Source organism: Sardina pilchardus, chromosome 1 (genome assembly GCF_963854185.1).
Source record: "Sardina pilchardus chromosome 1, fSarPil1.1, whole genome shotgun sequence".
Taxonomy (NCBI): domain Eukaryota; kingdom Metazoa; phylum Chordata; class Actinopteri; order Clupeiformes; family Clupeidae; genus Sardina; species Sardina pilchardus.
This window is the reverse complement of record NC_084994.1, coordinates 45,507,323-45,527,322: the sequence shown is the minus strand read 5'-3', so window position 1 is coordinate 45,527,322 and position 20,000 is coordinate 45,507,323. Positions and strand designations below refer to the sequence as shown.

Here is a 20,000-nt window from a genome sequence, read left to right as displayed (position 1 = left end):
GGGGGGGGTGGAGGAGGCGTACTGTGAGTAGACGACCGTCCGCTCGACTAATTGCGTCCTCTGCCACCCCTGGGTCCGCTCGCCCTGTCCACTGTTCAAACAGCCCAGACAGGCCGGACACAAAGGTCGCGCGTCTCAGACTTCACAAGTCCAGCGCGTTGGTCGGTCGTTCGCTCTAAGCCCCGGTGGAAACCGAGAGAGTCCGTGAGGAGGGAGGGAGTTGTTGAGGCGGTGGGGGGGAGACACACATCATTTAGTTAAAAGCCATTTAATGACGCGACGCCAGGAATGTTTCTCTCTCTCTCTCTCTCTCCTCGCGTCGCTTTTTCCGGGAAGAGTCATTTGACCATCGGGGGCAGCAGGCTTTATGAATCTCCATCAAAGGGGAGAAAGAACTCAATTAGGCTCCAACTAATGCAATTACATATTCGAGGAAGCTCTTCTCCCCCCCCCCCCCACGAGTTGTAATGAGGGGACATTGCGAGTCGATCTCGCCGGGCGAAATTAATCAAGCGCCACTTTCTCTTCCAACGACTGTGCGGAGTGTGTGTGTGTGTGTGTGTGTGTGTGTGTGTGTGTGTGTGTGTGTGTGCGGTGCAGCGAGTCTGCATGCGTGCGTGTCTGCTGGAGATGGCGCTGGATGGTGAAGTGGCTCTTTCTATTTCGGTGGCTCTTTAATAAATGGCTCAGGTTCCCCACGGTGTGCTGTCTCTGTCACCGCATGTGCCACCTCAGACTTGACGCACCCGCTCAGATTTGATTTGGGCCTCCTGACGGATGGTGGTCGAAGTTCCTTTTAAAAAAGATGATTTCGGGGAGCCGCGATTTCTCATTCACAACACTGCTGAATCCCGTAGCTACTTTTACGAGACATCCGGTCTTAATACACTATCAGCATGCTTAGCTGCACTGTTGCTCTCGTGGGACCGTGTGTGTGTGTGTGTGTGTGTGAGGTGAGAGACACAGGACGGGGTCTCTGTGGAGACTGGGCTGAAGTGCTCTCCAGAGCAGGCCCCCCCATGATGGATGACGGCTCCATCTGCTCGGCACACACAAGCGAGTGTGTGTGTGTGTGTGTGTGTGTGTGTGTGTGTGTGTGTGAGCCTCCGAGCGCTCCTCTGGCACGACAACACAGAGCTCCAGCAGCTGGGGGCTCTTCTCCAGCAGAGGCTCCCGGGAGAGACGGGTGAAGAGGGCCGGGGGTTTAGAGAGAGATGCAGTGGTGGTGGAGGAGGAGGAGGAGGAGGCTGTTAGAGACCCACACCTCCTCCACCACCACCTCCTCCTCCTCCTCCTCCTCCTCCAGGGCCCATTATCCACCCAGACTGGCCTGAAGAGGGACGGGGTGGAGAGCCAATCTGAACACTGAACACGAGAGAGAGAGAGAGAGTGATGGAGAGAGGTAGAGAGAGAGAGAGAAGGTGATGGAGAGAGCGAGAGAGAGAGATGGTGATAGACGGAGAGAGAGAAGGAAAGAGAGTGAATGAGAGAGGGGGAGAAAAGGGCTAAAAAAGGATGAAATAGAGTTAAGAGAGAGAAAACACAAGAAAGTGAGGCATGAAAAGAACGCGAGGCAGAAAGCAGAAAGAGAGAGAGAGAAAGCGAGGGAAGAAGAGAGGGGAAGAGTGAAAGTGAGAGATCTCATGACGCTGGAGAACTCCCCTCTCTCTGAGGAGGCTGTAGAGGGGGAGAGTTAGAGGCTGCTGCTGGCTCATCGCTCATTCCGTAACTTACACCCCTCTTTCCCTCCCTCTCTCCCTCTCTCTCTCTCTCTCTCTCTCTCTCTCTCTCTCTCTCTCTCTCTCTCTCTCTCTCTCTCTCTCTCTCTCTCTCTCTCTCTCTCTCTCTCTCTCTCTCTCTCTCTCTCTCTCTCCCACTCTGTACCCTGGAGCTACCCGCCCTCCCATCGCTCTACACACTTATGCATGAAGCAGATGCCTGTAGTTAAAGTCTCTGTGCAGAGGCAGGACCAGGGGCTAGAACATAGATCCACCTGTACACTTTATATGCTTTTTAGATATGTTAATGCTTACATGTGTGTATTTAGGAGACACTCTCAACTAAATGACTTGCCAAATGACATAAATTGTATATTCAAAACTGTCAATTACCAGTCTGACGTTGTCATACTCATGATTCTATTCAGAATGAACTTCCCGACCTCAAATGTTGTGGGCAGGGCTAAAGTTCAGTTGGCACCCAAGCTGGTCAATTACCACCTGGTGAATGAATTTGTTTTTCTTTTTTGTTACCATCAATGATGGTCCTAATTCTTGGAAACACGAAAGATTACCATAATGAATGAATTCTGTGTTAAGTCAGATACACTAGAGTGTGTGTATTTCTGTGTGTTGAGGAGATGGCTCTTGGGCAGGTGGACTAGGAAGCGGTGGCTGTGTTCACTGAGAGAAGATCTGACACGTTTAGCTGGGGTTTGGAATGTTTTCACTATGTTGCCATGACAACCCAAGCAAGACGTCCTTTCTCCTTCTTCCTGTTCTCCTGTTCCTCACAGTGACATTAATACAAGTGCAGCTTAATTAAACAGCACACGCCGTCAGGGCGAGAGCCGTGTTTCATCAGCCTGGCAGTGCTGCTAATTGTTATGTGTGTTTTTAAGTCACAATATGGGAATTATCTCTGTGTGTGTGTGTGTGTGTGTGTGTGTGCATGTTTATGTGTGTGTGTGTGTGTGTGTGTGTGTGTGTGTGTGATTATGAGTTATTTTGAACTGCGCTGGTTAATTGCGCCTCGACTGATCTGAGCCCTGCTCTGAAAAGCGCGGCCTGATGGAGATGCATAGCCGCACGGCTCCCTGCCCATTCGCTCAGCATGGAGCCGGCACAAACAGGCGTGCTTTGCGTGACAGGCTCCGGCTGATTGCCAGTGTTTACTGTGCCTCAGACGTCCTTGAGGTATCAAAGCTCTGGAAACATGGCCCAGAACAGCCAGTGGTCCCCACCTCCACACACACACACCCCCAACCCACCCCACCTCCCTTTAACAACAAAGCAACACCCATAAAATATTTACAGTGTCTCTTTGGTTTCGGGCAGCGAGAGGCCATCCTTGTTGTAGCGCAGGGGGTCCTAAACAAACCCTGGGCAGCCAGAAAGGGTGTGTGTGTGTGTGTGTGTGTGTGTGTGTGTGTGTGTGTGTGAGTGAGGGTTGGAGAAAAGCTATATCTGGAAGCTCTGCTGTGAGGAAAATTGCCCCATAAGTCATTTGACGGAGCAGTGGCGGCAGGGGCCAGCGCTGGAGCCTTAAATTCCTCCTGGTCAAACAGCGCTCGTAGCTCAGCAGCACAGTGAGGGGGGTGGGGGTGTGTAGGGGTGGTGTTGTAGGGGTGGGGTGGTGTTGTAGGGCTGGGTGGGGGAGGGTGTAGGGGTGGTGTTGTATGGCTGGGTGGAGGAGGGTGTAGAGGAGCCAGATGAGTTGCTGGTTTTCCTCTCAGGTGAAATTGACTTTGTTTTCTGTGCCGTGCCAGTAGCACAGCCCCACAGCCCCACCGCCCACCCCAGGCAGCCATCCATCATGGGGACTAAGTAAAGTGATGCCCTGATCTGGCCCCCTTACACACGCATACAGTACACACACACACACACACACACACACACACACATAGACACTCACAGACACATAGACACATACACACACACACATGTACATACACACATACACATAGACATGCACATGCACACACACACACACACACACACACACACACATACACATAGACGCACACATACACACTTACACACACACACACATAGGTACAGTATATATACACACACACACACACACACACACACACACACGCACACACACACACACACACTGAGGTGTGGATCGATACGTGGAGGGGATTCCAGCCCTCCCAGTAGAGGTGTGAGAGCGCTCTTGTGAGAGCTGGTCCAGTCCCTCTCCCATGGGACGTCCAACACGTCCACTTAAAAACCAAGCGACCAGCGACGCGAGACGGCGTAACGCACGGCTGGACAGCGTAAGTGAAATGGCGAAGATCTTTCATCCCCCCCCACTGGGGACCAACAACGGGAGATCGATCTAACCCGACACATGAGCGAGCATGTGGCATTTTGGCAGAGAGATGTCGCCTTCGGGCTCCTACCGGGTCTGTTCTCACTCTCAGCTTCTCTCGAAGCCGATCTCTTCTCCTTCTGATCTCGAAATCAATCTCTTGAGATCGAGTCGAGACGATGTGCGTCTTTAGCACCTTACGGATACAGAACGCCACCGTGATAACAGCAGTGCATACTTTAATATGCAGCCTCCGTTGCCACCTCGTTTGGAGCCATTTGCACACATTTTCACCCAATTACATCCATTTGTTTTCAGTCTGACGTGCAGTTTCTGTCCAAAGCAGTTGTTTGGACACACACTCACACACACACACACAGCACAACGCAAACAACACACACACACACACACAGACGAGCTTGACTGTGTTCAGTGGAGAGTGAGACACCTGGTGTGTGGTCAGCATGGTCAAGTATGCGTGGTGTCCCGTGCTGGATAGGCTCCTGTGGCTGGGACCGGCTCCAGGTGGGACGGCTGTCTAGCCTTCTATCTCTCTCTCTCTTTGTCTCTGTCTCTCTCTCTCTCTGTCTCTGTCTCTCTCTCTCTCTCTCTCTCTCTCTCTCTCTCTCTGTCTCTGTCTCTCTCTCTCTCTCTCTCTCTCGCCCTGGGTGCTGTGATGGAGCAGATGCACTTATGGAGCCCACTTTGGCATAGAGTGCACACACACACCACACACACACACACACACACACACACACACACACACACACACACACACACACACACACACACCAACCACCCCCCCCCCCCCCCCCCCCCCCCACACACACACACACACACACACAACACACACACACACAAACATGAGTGTGTGATTGTCCACAGCAATGCCAAGCCAAATGGATGCAGAGCGCAGCTCCAGGCATTGATCTGGTCTGGTAATGGACGTTTGAGGGAAAAGAGGTGCCATCACGGGCGGTGTGGATCAGGAGAGGTTTAGCAGTAAATAGGGGTGATGATGGTGAGGTGATGCACCCACCTCCACCCTCTACCCCCTTACCTCCGCTCACTTCACTAATGGATGCTCTCTGCCGTCGCCACGGCGATCCGCCTCTCACCCCACCTCTTGTTATTGATACTCCGGAATGGAGACGGGAGGTCTCCACTTTGAAGTGAATCTCCTCTCTCTACCAGGATCAGACAAAGAGGGAGAGAGATAGATGGAGATAGATAAATGAATGCATGAAGGAGGTGAGAGAGATAGGTGGAGATAGAGAGAGAGAGAGAAAGATAGATAGATAGATAGATAGAGTGAATCTCCTCTCTCTACCAGGATCAGAAAAAGAGGGAGAGAGATAGATGGAGATAGATAGAGAGAGAGAGAGTGGACAGAGAGAGAGAGAGAGCGAGAGAGAGAGGGAGGGATAAGGGTTAAAAAATGAATGCATGAAGGAGGTGAGAGAGATAGATGGAGGTAGAGAGAGAGAGAGAGAGAGAGAGAGAGAGAGAGGACAGAGTGAGGGAGAGAGAGAGAGATGAGGGTTAAAAAATGAATGCATGAAGGAGGTGAGTGGGGCTATGGGCTCAGTGTGGTGCTGCTCTGCGCTGTGTACTGAGCCTTCTCTCGGTCTCCACTTCAATAATGCAGCCCTCAAAAAAGAGACAAAAAAGGGAAATGAAAAAAAAACTGAAAAAGATGAAAAAAGAGAAGAGAGGAAAAGAGGAGCGCGAGGCTTTGAAAGTGAAATGCTGTCCGCGGACTCGGTCTCACGTACGGAACAGGCCTCCATCTCCGCAGCGTTCCGTTCCGTTCGCCGCTCGCGGGCCTTTTGATGTCTCCTCTTTTGAGTTCCTCACTTGTCTGCCGGTTCCGTCTCTCTGATCTCTCGTGATACGTAATTAAGACCGTTCTGGGATGTGAAGATTGACACTGCGAAATTATCCTGGTTGAGGTCTGCCATTGCACCTTTTTTGATTAAAAATACTCAATAAAAAAAGAAGGCGACTGCCACAGACATCATAAATATTTCAGAAACTGCAGCAGTGTCTCTAAACTTTTTCTCCCTTTTCACTCAGAAAAAAGAATTGCCGTCTATTTCGGTAAACAGTCATAAAAATTCCTAAAGTATTCCCGGGGGATCGCTGCCAAAAAATCTCACGGATGTGTAGAAGTTATTTTTGGACCCCGCCCCCTCCCCACCCCCACCCATCCCCTGAACGTTGCACCCTGCAAGTCAACAATTGTAAATATTTCACTGGCGTGTTGATTTATTCACTCTTGCTGATTCTCAGTGGGCGGGCGCAGCAAGTCATTTCCACATGTATCTGCTCTTCAGTCAGCCAGTCTGGTGGGGGACAGGTTCAGTGCAGGGTCTGCTGCTGTAGATCTCAGCCCGAGAGCCAATGGAAGAGATGAACGCCGAAATGACCATCAAATTGGACCGCATTACAAGATTCTGGTCCTTTTTGGAAATTCTTTGCGCATTTTTATTAATAGAGTAGAGTGGAAAGCATATAGTGTGATATGGATGCTGTGTGTGTGTGTGTTGGTCAGGTTTGTTTGATGTGGTCAGTTGTGTTACTGTAACAGTCTTTGGTGTGTGTGTGTGTGTGTGTGTGTGTGTGTGTGTGTGTTGGTCAGGTTTGTTTGATGTGGTCAAATGTGTTACTGTAACAGTCTTTGGTGTGTGTGTGTGTGTGTGTGTGTGTGTGTGTGTGTGTGTTGGTCAGGTTTGTTTGATGTGGTCAAATGTGTTACTGTAACAGTCTTTGGTGTGTGTGTGTGTGTGTGTGTGTGTGTGTGTGTGTGTGTGTGTGTTGGTCAGGTTTGTTAGATGTGGTCAAATGTGTTACTGTAACAGTCTTTGGTGTGTGTGTGTGTGTGTGTGTGTGTGTGTGTGTGTGTGTGTGTTGATCAGGTTTGTTAGATGTGGTCAAATGTGTTACTGTAACAGTCTTGTGTGTGTGTGTGTGTGTGTGTGTGTGTGTGTGTGTGTGTGTTGATCAGGTTTGTTAGATGTGGTCAAATGTGTTACTGTAACAGTCTTGTGTGTGTGTGTGTGTGTGTGTGTGTGTGTGTGTGTGTGTGTGTGTGTGTGTGATCAGGTTTGTTAGATGTGGTCAAATGTGTTACTGTAACAGTCTTGTGTGTGTGTGTGTGTGTGTGTGTGTGTGTGTGTGTGTGTGTGTGTGTGTTTGTCAGGTTTGTTTGATGTGGTCAAATGTGTTACTGTAACAGTCTTGTGTGTGTGTGTGTGTGTGTGTGTGTGTGTGTGTGTGTGTGTGTGTGTTTGTCAGGTTTGCTTGATGTGGTCAGTTGTGTTACTGTAACAGTCTTGTGTGTGTGTGTTATTCAGGTTCCTGGGCATGCCCCCCGACAGAGGAAGCTGCCCCCTGACTGTCTTGTGTGTGTGTGTGTGTGTGTGTGTGTGTGTTATTCAGGTTCCTGGGTGTGCCCCCCGGCAGAGAAAGCTGCCCCCTGACTGACTTGTGTGTGTGTGTGTATTATTCAGGTTCCTGGGCGTGCCCCCTGGGAGAGGAAGCTGCCCTCTGACTGGCCCGCTGCCCTTTGACCTCATCTACACGGACTACCACGGCCTGCAGCAGATGAGGCAACACATGGGCCTCTCGCTCAAGAGACACAAGTGAGTCAGGCTGATGCTCTACATGTGTGTGTGTGTGTGAGTGTGAGTGTGAGAGGGAGGGAGGGAGAGAGACACAATGCAGTGTATAATTATGTCATCATCGTGTTGTATGGGTTCAAGTGTGTGTGTTTGTGTGTGTGTGTGTGTGGCCATGCGACTGTGTCTGGAATTAAATCATCATGCTTTACTACTCCATGTGTGTGCACGTGAGCGTGTCTGTTAACGTTTTTTATTTGTGTTTGTGTTCAATGTCAGTAGTAAGTGATTCCTGTATAGAAGTCAGTACATCCTCCTCGTCTGTCCTCTCGTCGTCTCGTCTCTCATTCCTGTAGCAGGATTGTACAGTGTGTCTCTTTTCAGCAAGAGAGAATATAGAATGTTCTGAAGTCAACGGAACAGAATGGTAGGCCAGCGTTCTGTGACTGGAATGGAAGTGTCTAGTGTCACTGAGTTCAGTCTCCATTCATCTGAAGTAGGCTACAGACACCTTGCAGGACTGGCCATGCACACACACAAAGAAGCATTCCAACAAAAACAGATGAAGAAAACCTATAGAGGAAGACACACACAAATACACACATTCATATACAGTATACATAGATGCACAGGTATCAGACTCAGCAGTCTCAGCAGTCAGGCTTTTTCTCCTGAGATGGCCTCTGCCTTGCCTCTGGAGGTCTGTCTGTTGTTTCTATATTGGAAAAAGGTGTGTGTGTCTGTGTGTGTGTGTGTGTGTGTGTGTGTGTGTGTCTGTGTGTGCATTCTGCATTGTTCTGGAATTTTCTTTGAGACATATTGTATGTGAGCACAAATCTGTTCCAAGCTGCCTCCATCTAGGGCTCATGTAACCACCTTGTCAACAAATGATCATTGTTATCGGGCTGTCAGCTCCTCAATGGCTATAACATGTATCGATCTATGGAGCACAGAGGATGAGACAGAGCAATACTCACACATGCACTCTCTCTCTCTCTCTCTCACACACACACACGCACACACACACACACACACACACACACACACACACACACTGGTGTACCTACTCACAAGCACACACACACACACACACACACATGCGCACACACACACACACACACGCACGCAGACACGCACACACATACACACACACGCACACTGGTGTACATACTTACAAGCACACACACACACACACACACACACACTCACAAATACACACACACACACACACACACACACACACACTTGCATTTGCCCACACAGTGCTGGCTGAGTGGCAGACAGCTTGACTCAAATTGACATCAGATAACAGAGAAGCGCCTATGCCATGTATTTTTAAAATCCAATTACGTCGCCGGCAAGTGTTTTTGAGAGGGAGAGAGAGAGAGAGAGAGGGATGAGGAGAGAGAAGAAAATAGAAAAATAGAGAGGGGGAAAAGAAAGCAATAGAGGAAGGAAGAGAGAGAAAGAGAGAGAACAAGAGGGTGGAAAGCAGATAAAGAATGAGAGAGGGGAGAGAGAGAATGAGAAAGGGAGAGAGAGAGAATGAAAGAGGAGGGACAGAATGCTGCGGCTTTGTTCCAATCCTCCTCCAGCCTCTGTGGCGTCTGGCCCATTTCCAAACAGACACACACACGCACACACACACACACACACACACACACACACACACACACACACACACACGCACACACACACACACACTCCTACCCACACACTCCTGTCTGACACGTCCTAATTGCATGCTGAGGTCAGCAGTTAGCACGATGTGCTCATAGTTTTGTGGCTTTTGATTTTCCTGCGTCCTCTCCCCCCCCCCCTCTCGCCCACCCATCTCCCGCCCGAACCCCTCAGCCCACTTTTAACGTTTTGAGCCGAAATCGGCGCCATCAATCTCCCTCGGCGTATCGATCAGAGGTTTGGTGATGCATGCTGGGAGAGGGTAGGATGCCTCAGGTGGATAATCGGAGCGAAGCTTTCATCGCGGGCGAGCTCTACGCGCGTAGCTATCCGCTATCGGATTAGGACACTTCAGCGGCCAGTCGAGGAGGTCGGCTTTTTGGGGGATCGTATAACGCGGACGCGGACGAGGGGGAAGTAAACACCACACGGGGGGGGGGTGGGGGGGGGGGGGTCCTGCTCCTCTCTCTGAAGAACAGGAGTGACTACAGCCCATTAGCGCGTAACCTGCTTAACTTCGACGAGGTCGTGGAATTGACGACGGGCCGCGGCGACGGCGGGGTCCCAGAGCGCTCCGCTTTATTGAGTGCTATTGACCGCGCCTCGACACAAACCATATAACCTCCCCTCGTTTCCTCAGAGGAGAGCTCGCTCGCGCACACACACACGCACACACACACACACACACACACACGCACACACGCACACACGCACACACACGGCCCCGCCACCCCTCCTCTTCCCCCTTTACTTGTCGTCCTCCATTGACCTCCATTTTTTATGAGCACTCTTCTTGCTTTTCGTGTAAATCTAGAGAAACAGAGAGAAATAAAGAGACAGAGAGAGAGTGAAAGAGAGATAATGGTGTTGAGAGAGAAAGAGAGAGAGAACGATATAAAGATGCACACAGAGAGATGAAAAGAATGAGAAAGGGAGAGGCTAGGAGGGAGAGAAATAGAGAGAGAGAGACAGAGAGAGAGAGAAATAGAAAGAGAGAGAGGGAACAATATAAAGATGCACACAGAGAGATGAAGAAAATTAGAAAGGGAGGGAGAGAAATAGAGAAAGAGAGAGAGAGAGAGATAGAGAGAGGAGAGAAGAAAAAGGGTGAGTAAGAGGGAGAGGCGATTGAGAGAAGGAAAAGAAAAGAGAGAGAGATGGAGGGATGTTATCGGACGGGGGACATGGACCCCCGGTCGGCTTAAAGAAGCCTGAGAGGCCTCATTAATCAAGCGCCGAGCTCGCCAGTCCCTCAAGGTTGTTTAATTACTTTAGTTTTTATGTTCAGCTCGCGTCCGCGCTTCATTAAAAATGCCTGAGAGCACAGCCCGCCTCTAACACCAGCAGAGAGAGAGAGAGGGATAGAGAGAGAGAGAGAGAGAGAGAGAGAGAGAGAGAGAGAGGGATAGAGAGAGAGGGATAGAGAGAGAGAGCTGATGGGTGATAGCAGAGCGTTCTATCCCCTGACGGCTGATAACCAGCGCTAACCAGAACCGCACCAGCCTGGGTCAGAGTTCTGGGGCAACGATAGGCACGCAGAGAAGATACAGTACCTGCTGGGTCCACACACAGGTGTGTGTGTGTGTGTGTGTGTGTGTGTGTGTGTGTGTGTGTGTGTGTGTGTGAGTGTGTATCTGTGCATGTGTAATTGTGTGTCTCTCTACATCTTGTCTCCTAAGGCTCCCATCCAGCCTCTCCTAACCTAGAGAAGCCCCACACCAGATGTTCCCTCTCCAGATCCCTCTCTTTCTCTCTTTCCTCTTCTCTCTCCTTCTCTCTCTTTTCTCTTTCTCTCTCTCTCTTTCCCCCCTCCTTCTCTCTCTTTCTCTCCCTTCTCTTTCTTTCTCTCTTTCTGCCTTTCTTGCTCTCTCTCCTTCTCTCCCTTCTCTCTCCTTTTCTCCTTCTCTCTTCCTCCCCATTTCCCCTTCTCTCTCCTTCTCTCTGTCTCTCCCTTCTCTCTGTCCTTCTCTCTCTCCCTCTCTCTCACACACACTCTCTCCACTGCCTGCAGCCAGCCGTACATCATTAGTGTGTTCAAGCATCCCATAGTGACCTGTGCGGCATTAAAATGGGGAAATGGCAGCAGAGGGGTCACTGTAGACCGTCGCTCTGAGTGCGCGAGTGTGTGTGTGTGTGTGTGTGTGTGTGTGTGTGTGTGTGTGTGTGTGTGTGTGTATCTGTATGTGTGTGTGTGTATCTGTATCTGTATGTGTGTTTGTCTGTGTGTGTGTGTGTGTGTGTGTGTGTGTGTGTGTGTGAGAGAGAGAGAGAGCCAGGTGGAGGCACTCGTGGTTGAGATTTTTAGGAGGAAATGGGGTCTCAGAAGTGCTGACGGCTATCATGCTCCACTCCACAATGCTCCGCTGCTCCCTCTCTCCTCTCTCTCTCTCTTTTGCAGGTGTGTGTGCGTGTGCGTGTGTGTGTGTGTGTGTGTGTGTGTGTGTGTGTGTGTGTGTGTCTACCCTCTCACTGAGCTGCTGCCCCCCAGCCTCACAGCAAACTCTGCGCTGAGCCTCCCTGAGATACTCAAGGCCTCCAGAGAGACATACGCACGAGCGCGCTCTCTCTCTCTCTCTCTCTCTCTCTCTCTCTCTCTCTTTTTTCCCTCTCTCTGTTTCTCTCTCTCTCTCTCACGGGCAGATTGAGTGCACTGAGATATCACAGGTGTTGCAATACAACAGGCAAGCTTTTACCAATACAAGATAGACACACGCAAACAAACGCATGCACACGCAAACTAGGTCACTCATATAATATGCACCACACAGACAACCCCCCCTCCCCCCTCCCCCCTCCCCCCAAACACACACACACACACACACACACACACACACACACACACACACACACACACGCACAAACAAGATGAAGTCATGAACATTAACACGTGCACACTCAACACAATTACCTGCGGCATGCCCAGGGCACAGAGCTGAGCTACGCTAAGTAGACTGGCGTTGCTACGCGCCAGTCCTTCCTACAGGACTGCCCACCCCCCCCCCCCCCCCCCCTCGGCAACGGTCTCCGAGAGTTCAGGCGGGCAGCCGAGGCGCAGATCTGCCGTTTGGCCCAGATTTAGGGCCCCACCCGCCTCTCATCCGGCACAGATTTGGTGGCACGGCATGGCGCGGAGTGGCATAGCGTGGCACGGTTGAGCTGGTGACTGTCTCTACTGTACGGGAGGGTGGGCTCTTGGTTAAGAAAGCTGCTTTTCCCCTCCGCTGGGCCCTGAGGGAGGGAGAGAGCGTCTTATCTGTCTGGGAGGAGAGAGCCGAGCAGCCCGGGAGCACAGGGGAAAACTTAGAGTCAAATCTCTCATCAATGTTTCATGCTCACCGCCCAAACACACACACACACACCCACACACACACACACACACACACACACACAGGCCCACATACACACACACACACACAGAGGCACACAGGCACATGCACACAGGCACACACACATACACTCACACACCCATATGCACACACACACACACACACACACACATACACACACACAGACACACAGACATGCACACACACACACACACACACACACATTCACACATGCACACACACACACACACACACACACACACACATACACATACACACACACACACTAATGATACACTTCACAGCTATAATACCAGTTGTCTGTGTACTGTGCAGCTTTGCTACCTTTCTTGTTGTTTACATGCTATTTTTCCTCCAGTGTCAGAGGGCTTGGGAGGTTGCTCTGGTGATGTGGCTAATTAAAGGTTCTTTTAGTGACTATGGCAACACACAAGAAGGAAAGCTTCACCTGTTCGTTTAAGGAAAATAAGTGACTTGAGTTCTGCTACAGAAACATTAGGCTACTCCAAACACCAAACACAACGCATTATGGGTAGATATTAATGGTCAGATATTTGGAGGGATTTTAAGTTGGACACTTTGGATGTTAAATTTAGATTTGAAGGTTTCTCACTCTGTATTCGATGTTATTTGATCCAGGAGCTCAGTGTGCTTTCACATATTTATGTGCTAAAATACCTCTCAATAAGGTATTGAGAGGATCTGTAAAATGTAATATGTACTACAAATAAATAGTTTATTTGTTGTTATTTGTCTCTTGGCATGGTAGATCAGTACACTCCTGAATACTGTGCTCCCACACTCTCCAGCAAACACTTTGACCATAGCATTTGAGCTCACCTCTTACCTATATGAACATGCATAGGAACATCATAAGACCACTGGTTCCAGCTGCAGTGGATCCTGCGCGCCCCACTACACAGCCCACTGCACTGACTGCACTACACTGCACCCTCTTTACCCATCAGCCCCCTGGTGCAGAGGAGCTGCAGCTGATCAGAGGCCATAAGTGGTGTGGTGGCGCGGGGGGGTGGGGTGGGGGGGTCCTCTCACTGACTGCACTACACTGCTCCCTCATTACCCATCAGCCTCTTGGTGCAGGGGGGGGGGGTTAGGGGGGGTCCTCTCGCTGAACGCTGAGCAGAGACGGCTCATCCTCACGGGGAGAAGGGGAGAGGGGATCAGAGCAGGAGGACTGTGTGTGTGTGTTGGGGGGGGGCGGAGTGGAAGAACATGTGTGTTTGTGGAGTGGGGCAGTGGTGGAATGTGTGTGTGTGTGTGTGTGGCCGTGGTGTGTGTGTGTGAGCTGCGTCTCTCGTGCAGCTCTAATAAATCCTGCCTGAGCTGACAAAAATGGCAGGATTTACCCTGGAAGAGGCATGTGGCTAAAGCTCAGTGCTGAGAGGACATGTGTGTTTTGTGTGTGTGTGTGTGTACGTGTGTGTACATATATGGAATTTGTTGTTTGTGCGTGTGTGCGTGCGTGTGTGCTATACATTTTGTGTTTGTGTGCGGTCCATATGTGCATTTGTGTCCATGTCTATGTAAGTTGTGGTATTTGAGGTGTGTGGGCAGTTGGTTAGGAAGAGTTGTGAGCCTACAGTATCCATAATCGCACCTCACAACACAACAGCCTTCATGAACTCCCATGACTTCAGTTCAACCCCTTTGAAATGTGGTTTCCATTTGGCTTTACCACCCTTTTCTTTGGAGTTTTACAAACCGCATTCTCCATGGCTCAGATACGTGACCTTCTGCTGCTTGTAAAAGCAGTGTGTAAAGCGAGGGGAGAAGATGGCTGTTTTATTTTCTTCTCCGCACAGAAAGGATCGCGGCCGTTGTTTTTCCTTCCTAAACGCCAAAGCGACTCCCGTCGGGGCGTTTGTTGGCTTTGATCTCTCGCCGACTGTAAGGTCAGAACACCGGAGCCGATGTTGACCCTTAATCTTCTCGCTCTGCTCCGCTCAATCAAAAAGTTTCCAAAGGCACGGAGAGAGATGGAAGGAGGATGAAAAGCGAGAAAAAAGATGTTTGGTATCTGTTTTTTTTATTATCGCTACTAGTCTCGCTACTCTTGGCTTTTTTTCCTCCCTCTCTAGCCTGTGTTGTTTATTGACTTTGATACAGCACCTTGTAGTCTAAAAACAAAATACGACGGCTTTTTTAAAAGCATATTTTCCTTGGAATTAATTTTTTTCGCGCCTCTAAAAATATTCTAAAGCTGACATTGGAGATTGGAGAACTTTTTGAACGTGTTTTTCTGGCGTGTGTTTGTTGATGTTTTAAAAGGGTTCTCTCAAGGTTTTTTATTTTCTGTGAGCCAGGGCTCATCTGCATGGCGTCTCCTTCATGTGCTCACCTCAGCTTTGCTCGGTGAGGCTGGCGGCGCCCAGAGCTGTTTACTCGCCGAGGTCCAGGGTCAAACTGCCTTAATCAGCAGACGGCTCGGAGCGAAGAGACAGCCTTTGTTTACTTAAGTCTTAAGAGAGGAAGGTGTTTGTGTGTTTATCTGTGGCTCTGCGAGTTTGGCGTGTCCCTCTCGGGGGATTCGCGGTGCATTTTTATTAACTGACAGCGAGCGAGCGAGCGCTACTACGGGAGACTAAACTCCCACTATGCGTGTGTGTGTGTGTGTCTGTGAGTTTGTGTCTGCGTGTCTGCGCGTGTCTGTGTTTTAGAATCCAATGTGGATTTGTACTGACTGACACGGGCTGCCAAAACCTCAAATGGCCTACTATGTCACTACAATAAATGGTCCACCATATAATTGAACCTTTTAAAAATGTATATCATTGATTTATCGACTTTATTACCTTGCTAGAAAAGGTAAGAAAAAAACAGACAGAGGAATTCAAACAAACTAAAGAAAGTTTCACTTTTCCCTCCTCCCAGGTGCCACATCAGAGTGATTGACACGTTTGGCACGGAGCCCGCCTACAACCACGAGGAGTACGCCACCCTGCACGGCTACAGGACCAACTGGGGCTACTGGAACCTCAACTCCCGCCAGTACATGACCATGTTCCGTGAGTGACCGACCGACCCGCCGACCGCTCATCTCCTTGCCCATTATCCATAATGTGTCCGGTCAAGGTCAATGTTCCACATTAGAACACTGTGTTTCTCCGCCGTTGCATCATGCCCGTCTCAAATAAAGGGCTCCGAGCGTACATCACTTGACACGCCGGATTGAGTTGGAGCGAGGCGTAACAAGACAAGGAAAGAGTTGCTTAAGATTGCACCAATACAGACTGTGCAGAAACTTATCTCGGAGTGGTACGGCACTACAAAGACCTGTTAGATAGATAGAAAAGTGTATTCATACTCACATTCTTTTCCACAGTTAAGTGCATCTATCCAAAAAAGTTATTGAATATTCCTAATAATTCCTTAGCTTACCACATGCCTACGTGAACAGAGGCATTTAATGAAAGTATTAGATCACCATACGACCTAAGGAGCATCATTACGTGACTAATTATGAGAATCCCTCAGATGAATTGCTATGGAGACTCTGTTGATAGGCTACTTATTATTTTGTTTGGAAGGATCAATCCATGCTGAAATATTGTGACAAAGCCCCAGATTGACAGTTACATGTCTGTTGGTGTGAGGCTTCGGCCTCTGACAGCCGTGTCCACCCCTGGCGTGGCCTGCTTATTGGCTCGGGCGGCATGACCGTTGCGAAATGGACGTGATCAAGCGCTGCCCCCGCCGACCACTTCACGCCCGGAGCCCGGCCGCCAGCAGGGGGGCTGCTGGGTAATGGACGCGCTGACGCCGACGCACACAGGCTCCGTGCCTTAATAGCAGAGCTCCTGCAGACAGAGTCTATTCATTCAGGCCACAGAGATGTCTGGGCAGCCTGCCTGCTCAATCATACAGCTTCTCTCTCTCTCTCTCTCTCTCTCTCTCTCTCTCTCTCTCTCTCTCTCTCTCTCTCTCTCTGTGTCCTCTCTCTCTCTCTCTCCTCTGTCTCTCTCTTCTCTCTCTCTCTCCTATCTCTCTCCACCTCTCTCTCCTCTCTCTTTGTGGAAAAATCACTCTCTGTGACATTTGCTCCCATTACCATGGAAACATAGATCACATCGGTCATAGATCACACTAAGCGACATAAGTCTCCCGAGGTTTTTTTAGTTTTTTTTCGTCACGGGGCTACATTTTGCCGTTTTGACTTATCCGTATCCTTGACCGGCGCTTGTGACAGAACGTCAGATTCATGAAAGCGTCTTTAGAAGTCCATCTTGGACGAGTCTCTCACTGTCTCCCCCCCCCCCCCCTCTCTGACCCCTCCTCCCTGTAGCCCATACGCCGGACAACTCCTTCATGGGCTTCGTGTCGGAGGAGCTCAACAACACGGAGAAGCGCAGCATCCAGCTGAACAAGGTGCGCAACATGGCCGTGGTCTACGGCAAGGAGGCCAGCATGTGGAAGGTAAGAGCGCTCTCTCTCACGTGTGCTGTTTATGAACCAGAGTGGCCATAGAGACTAGCTGGGGCAGATAAGGCACTGTGTTCCTCTTAGATGCCTCATGGTTCAAATGAAATGTCTCATTTCTATTGACTGACTGAAATGAATAATCACAAGTGTGGACATTCTGGATAATCCCAATTAAATACCGTTGGACGAAGTAGTCATTTCAGCAGGTTAGAGTGGCCATAGAACCTTGCCAAGATAGGCCCAGTGTCCATGTGTGTTCCTCTTAGATGCCTCATTGTTGAAATGAAATGTTTCATTTCCATTGACTGACTGAAATGAACGATCACAAAGTGTGGACAATCCCAAAACTGTTGGACTAAGTAGTCATTTCAGCAGGTTAGAGTGGCCATAGACACTAGCTGGGGCATCAGATAAGGCACTGTGTCCACGTGTGTTCCTCTTAGATGCCTCATTGTTCAAATGTGTCATTTCTATTGACTGACTGAAATGAAGGATCGCAAGTGTGGACAATCCCAAAACAATTGGACTAAGTAGTCATTTCAGCAGGTTATGCTGTAGGTTGGAAATACACACATACATAAGTAAGCAGTCAAACAATAGTTTTTCTAGGTGCACGATAAGATAAGAATGAATAAATAGATACATGTTTTATCAGTATGAGTGTACCATGACGAGTAGCCAATACTTTAGTAAACGCCATCACATCATGTATTGCTATGAAACACAATAGGCCTGTACAGCATAATTCAACAACAACAAGAGCCACTTGGCTGTGTTGAGAGGAGCAATAATAACAGCATCTTCTCCTTCCTCCTCTTATCCTGCCGTGCTGTTATCTTGGGCGGCCCTATCAGCTCTCTCGCTTCCCCCCCACACACTCCCAAAGCCTAGATGTGAATAAGCCATCAAGCCCATTTTGCTGTACACGGGCCGAACATGAGCTCGCATTAGTCTCCCCGCCCAACAAAAAGCGGCGAGGAACGCCGCGATAAAAAAAAATCAATGTGGCGCACGGGGGAGAGAGGTGAGGCAGGCGCCTAAGGCTCTCCATCGCGCGGTAAGGCAGCGCTTCCTCAAAAGCACAGAGCTGTCTTGACTGAGGAGCGGAGGCAGGTCCCGGTTCTTCCGCAGTAAAGAGGCCTGTGGAGGCCCCATGGATGCATGTGGGAGAGAATGGGGGCCCCCCATCTCATTTTCAGTCAGTAAGCCTTTTACACTGGGCTGCAATGGGGCTGCGGTAAGCCCTTACCCTGGGCTGTGTTCTGCACAGGAATATGTGATGAGCCCGAGGATGCTGCAGAAGAGTCACGGGAAGAGAGAGGGAGAGGGGGGAAGAGAGAGAGAGAAAGAGAGAGAGAGAAAGGGAGAAAGGGATAAAGAGAAGAAGAGAGAGACAGAGAGAGGGAGAGAGAGAAACCGAGAAAGAGAGAGAGGAAGACAAAGAGAGAGAGAAAGAAAGGAAAAGAGAAAGAGAGACCAAGAGAGAGGGAGAAGAACAGAGTGGAATAAGAGAGAAGAGAAGATAGAAAAAGATGTGTAAAGAGTGAGACAGAGACAGCGGGGAGAGAGAAAGAGAGGGAGATACAGAGGAGAGAAAGAAAAAGAGAGAGAGAATGTAATGTAATGTCGGAGCTGTGTTCCCTCATGGTGTCGGAGTTTTTATGAGGCCTCCGCTGTGCCACTGTGCGTGTGCTCATAACGTCAAACGGACAAATGAGAGAGAGAGAGAGAGTGGGATAGAGAGAGAGTGGGATAGAGAGAGAGTGGGATAGAGAGAGAGAGGGAGGGAGGAAGAGAGAGAGAGAGAGAGAGAGAGGTTGTGTGAGGTCAGGGCCAGTAGAGTGATGAGTGTGTGTGTGCTGAAAGAGGGGGAAAAGGGAGAGAAGTGTGTTTTGATAAAAAGGGGGAGCGAACATGAAAGGGGGATGAAAGATGCTGATTGTGTTGCATTCATTCTAGGCTAATGATTTGACTTGTTGTCTCTCTCTCCTCTCTTTTCTGTACGGCTTTCTTCTCTTCTGCCATCTTCTCACACCCTCCCCTTCTCTCATCTCCTTCCCTACCCCTCTCTCCCTCTCTCCATCTCGCTCTCCTCTCCTGGGGTCCAGCTTCAGGTAAGATATCCCGCCCTTTACCTATTCACTCATTCACTCATTCACTCATTCACTCACTCACTCACTCACTCACTCACTTCATTCATTCACTCACTTACTCACTGTCTAATCACACATTAACAAGTGCATCATGAGCGTGATAGTGTTTTGAGCCCCCAACATAGCCTTTCAGGCAGCGCTGCCACCTTTTAAGGCACCTAATTCCTAACCCCATGCCTAACCCTAGTGCCTTCTATTCCAGGCAGCACTGCCTTGAAGACAACGTTGGGGGCTTAAAACACAAGAAATGTATCATGTCTTTCCCACCCACCGATAGCACTCATGTCGATGTCACCACATACTGTAACAGCATGGGGGTGCTGCTCTACACCCTACAGCATGCTGCCTACCATGTAGCCCTACATTTACACTCTTGCATAGCGTTACTGCATGCCGCTGGGGTTTCCCGACTTTCAGGGAGTGTGTTTTTGGATGGTGTATTCCTTGATTGATTGATTGATTGATATTGTTTATTTAAGTGTCAAACACCTTTTTTGGTGCCCAGCCCACATGGGCTTATTAGACACTGAATCAATAATTCTACAATATCTCCATATAGCCACGTACACAGAGATATGAAGCATAACCGTAATTGAATTGGCTGGTGCCTTGCGTTGCTGTCCGTCCGGTACAACAGAAGTTGAACATTTCTCAACTTCTCTGACGGCGGCGACGGGAGCAAAGCAACCGCGACGGAACCGAACGGAACCACATGCCACGTG

At 49.6% G+C, this 20,000-nt stretch overlaps 1 protein-coding gene across 1 annotated transcript in view; it reads left to right on the top strand.

The window, feature by feature from the left end:
• The window catches only part of LOC134079321 (alpha-1,6-mannosylglycoprotein 6-beta-N-acetylglucosaminyltransferase B-like), an 82,318-nt gene that overhangs the window by 47,329 nt on the left and 14,989 nt on the right, over positions 1-20,000 (top strand). The window contains 3 exon segments of the mRNA XM_062535514.1: positions 7,551-7,682; positions 15,578-15,711; positions 16,989-17,125. Of these exon segments, the coding sequence (XP_062391498.1) occupies positions 7,551-7,682; positions 15,578-15,711; positions 16,989-17,125 (403 nt within the window).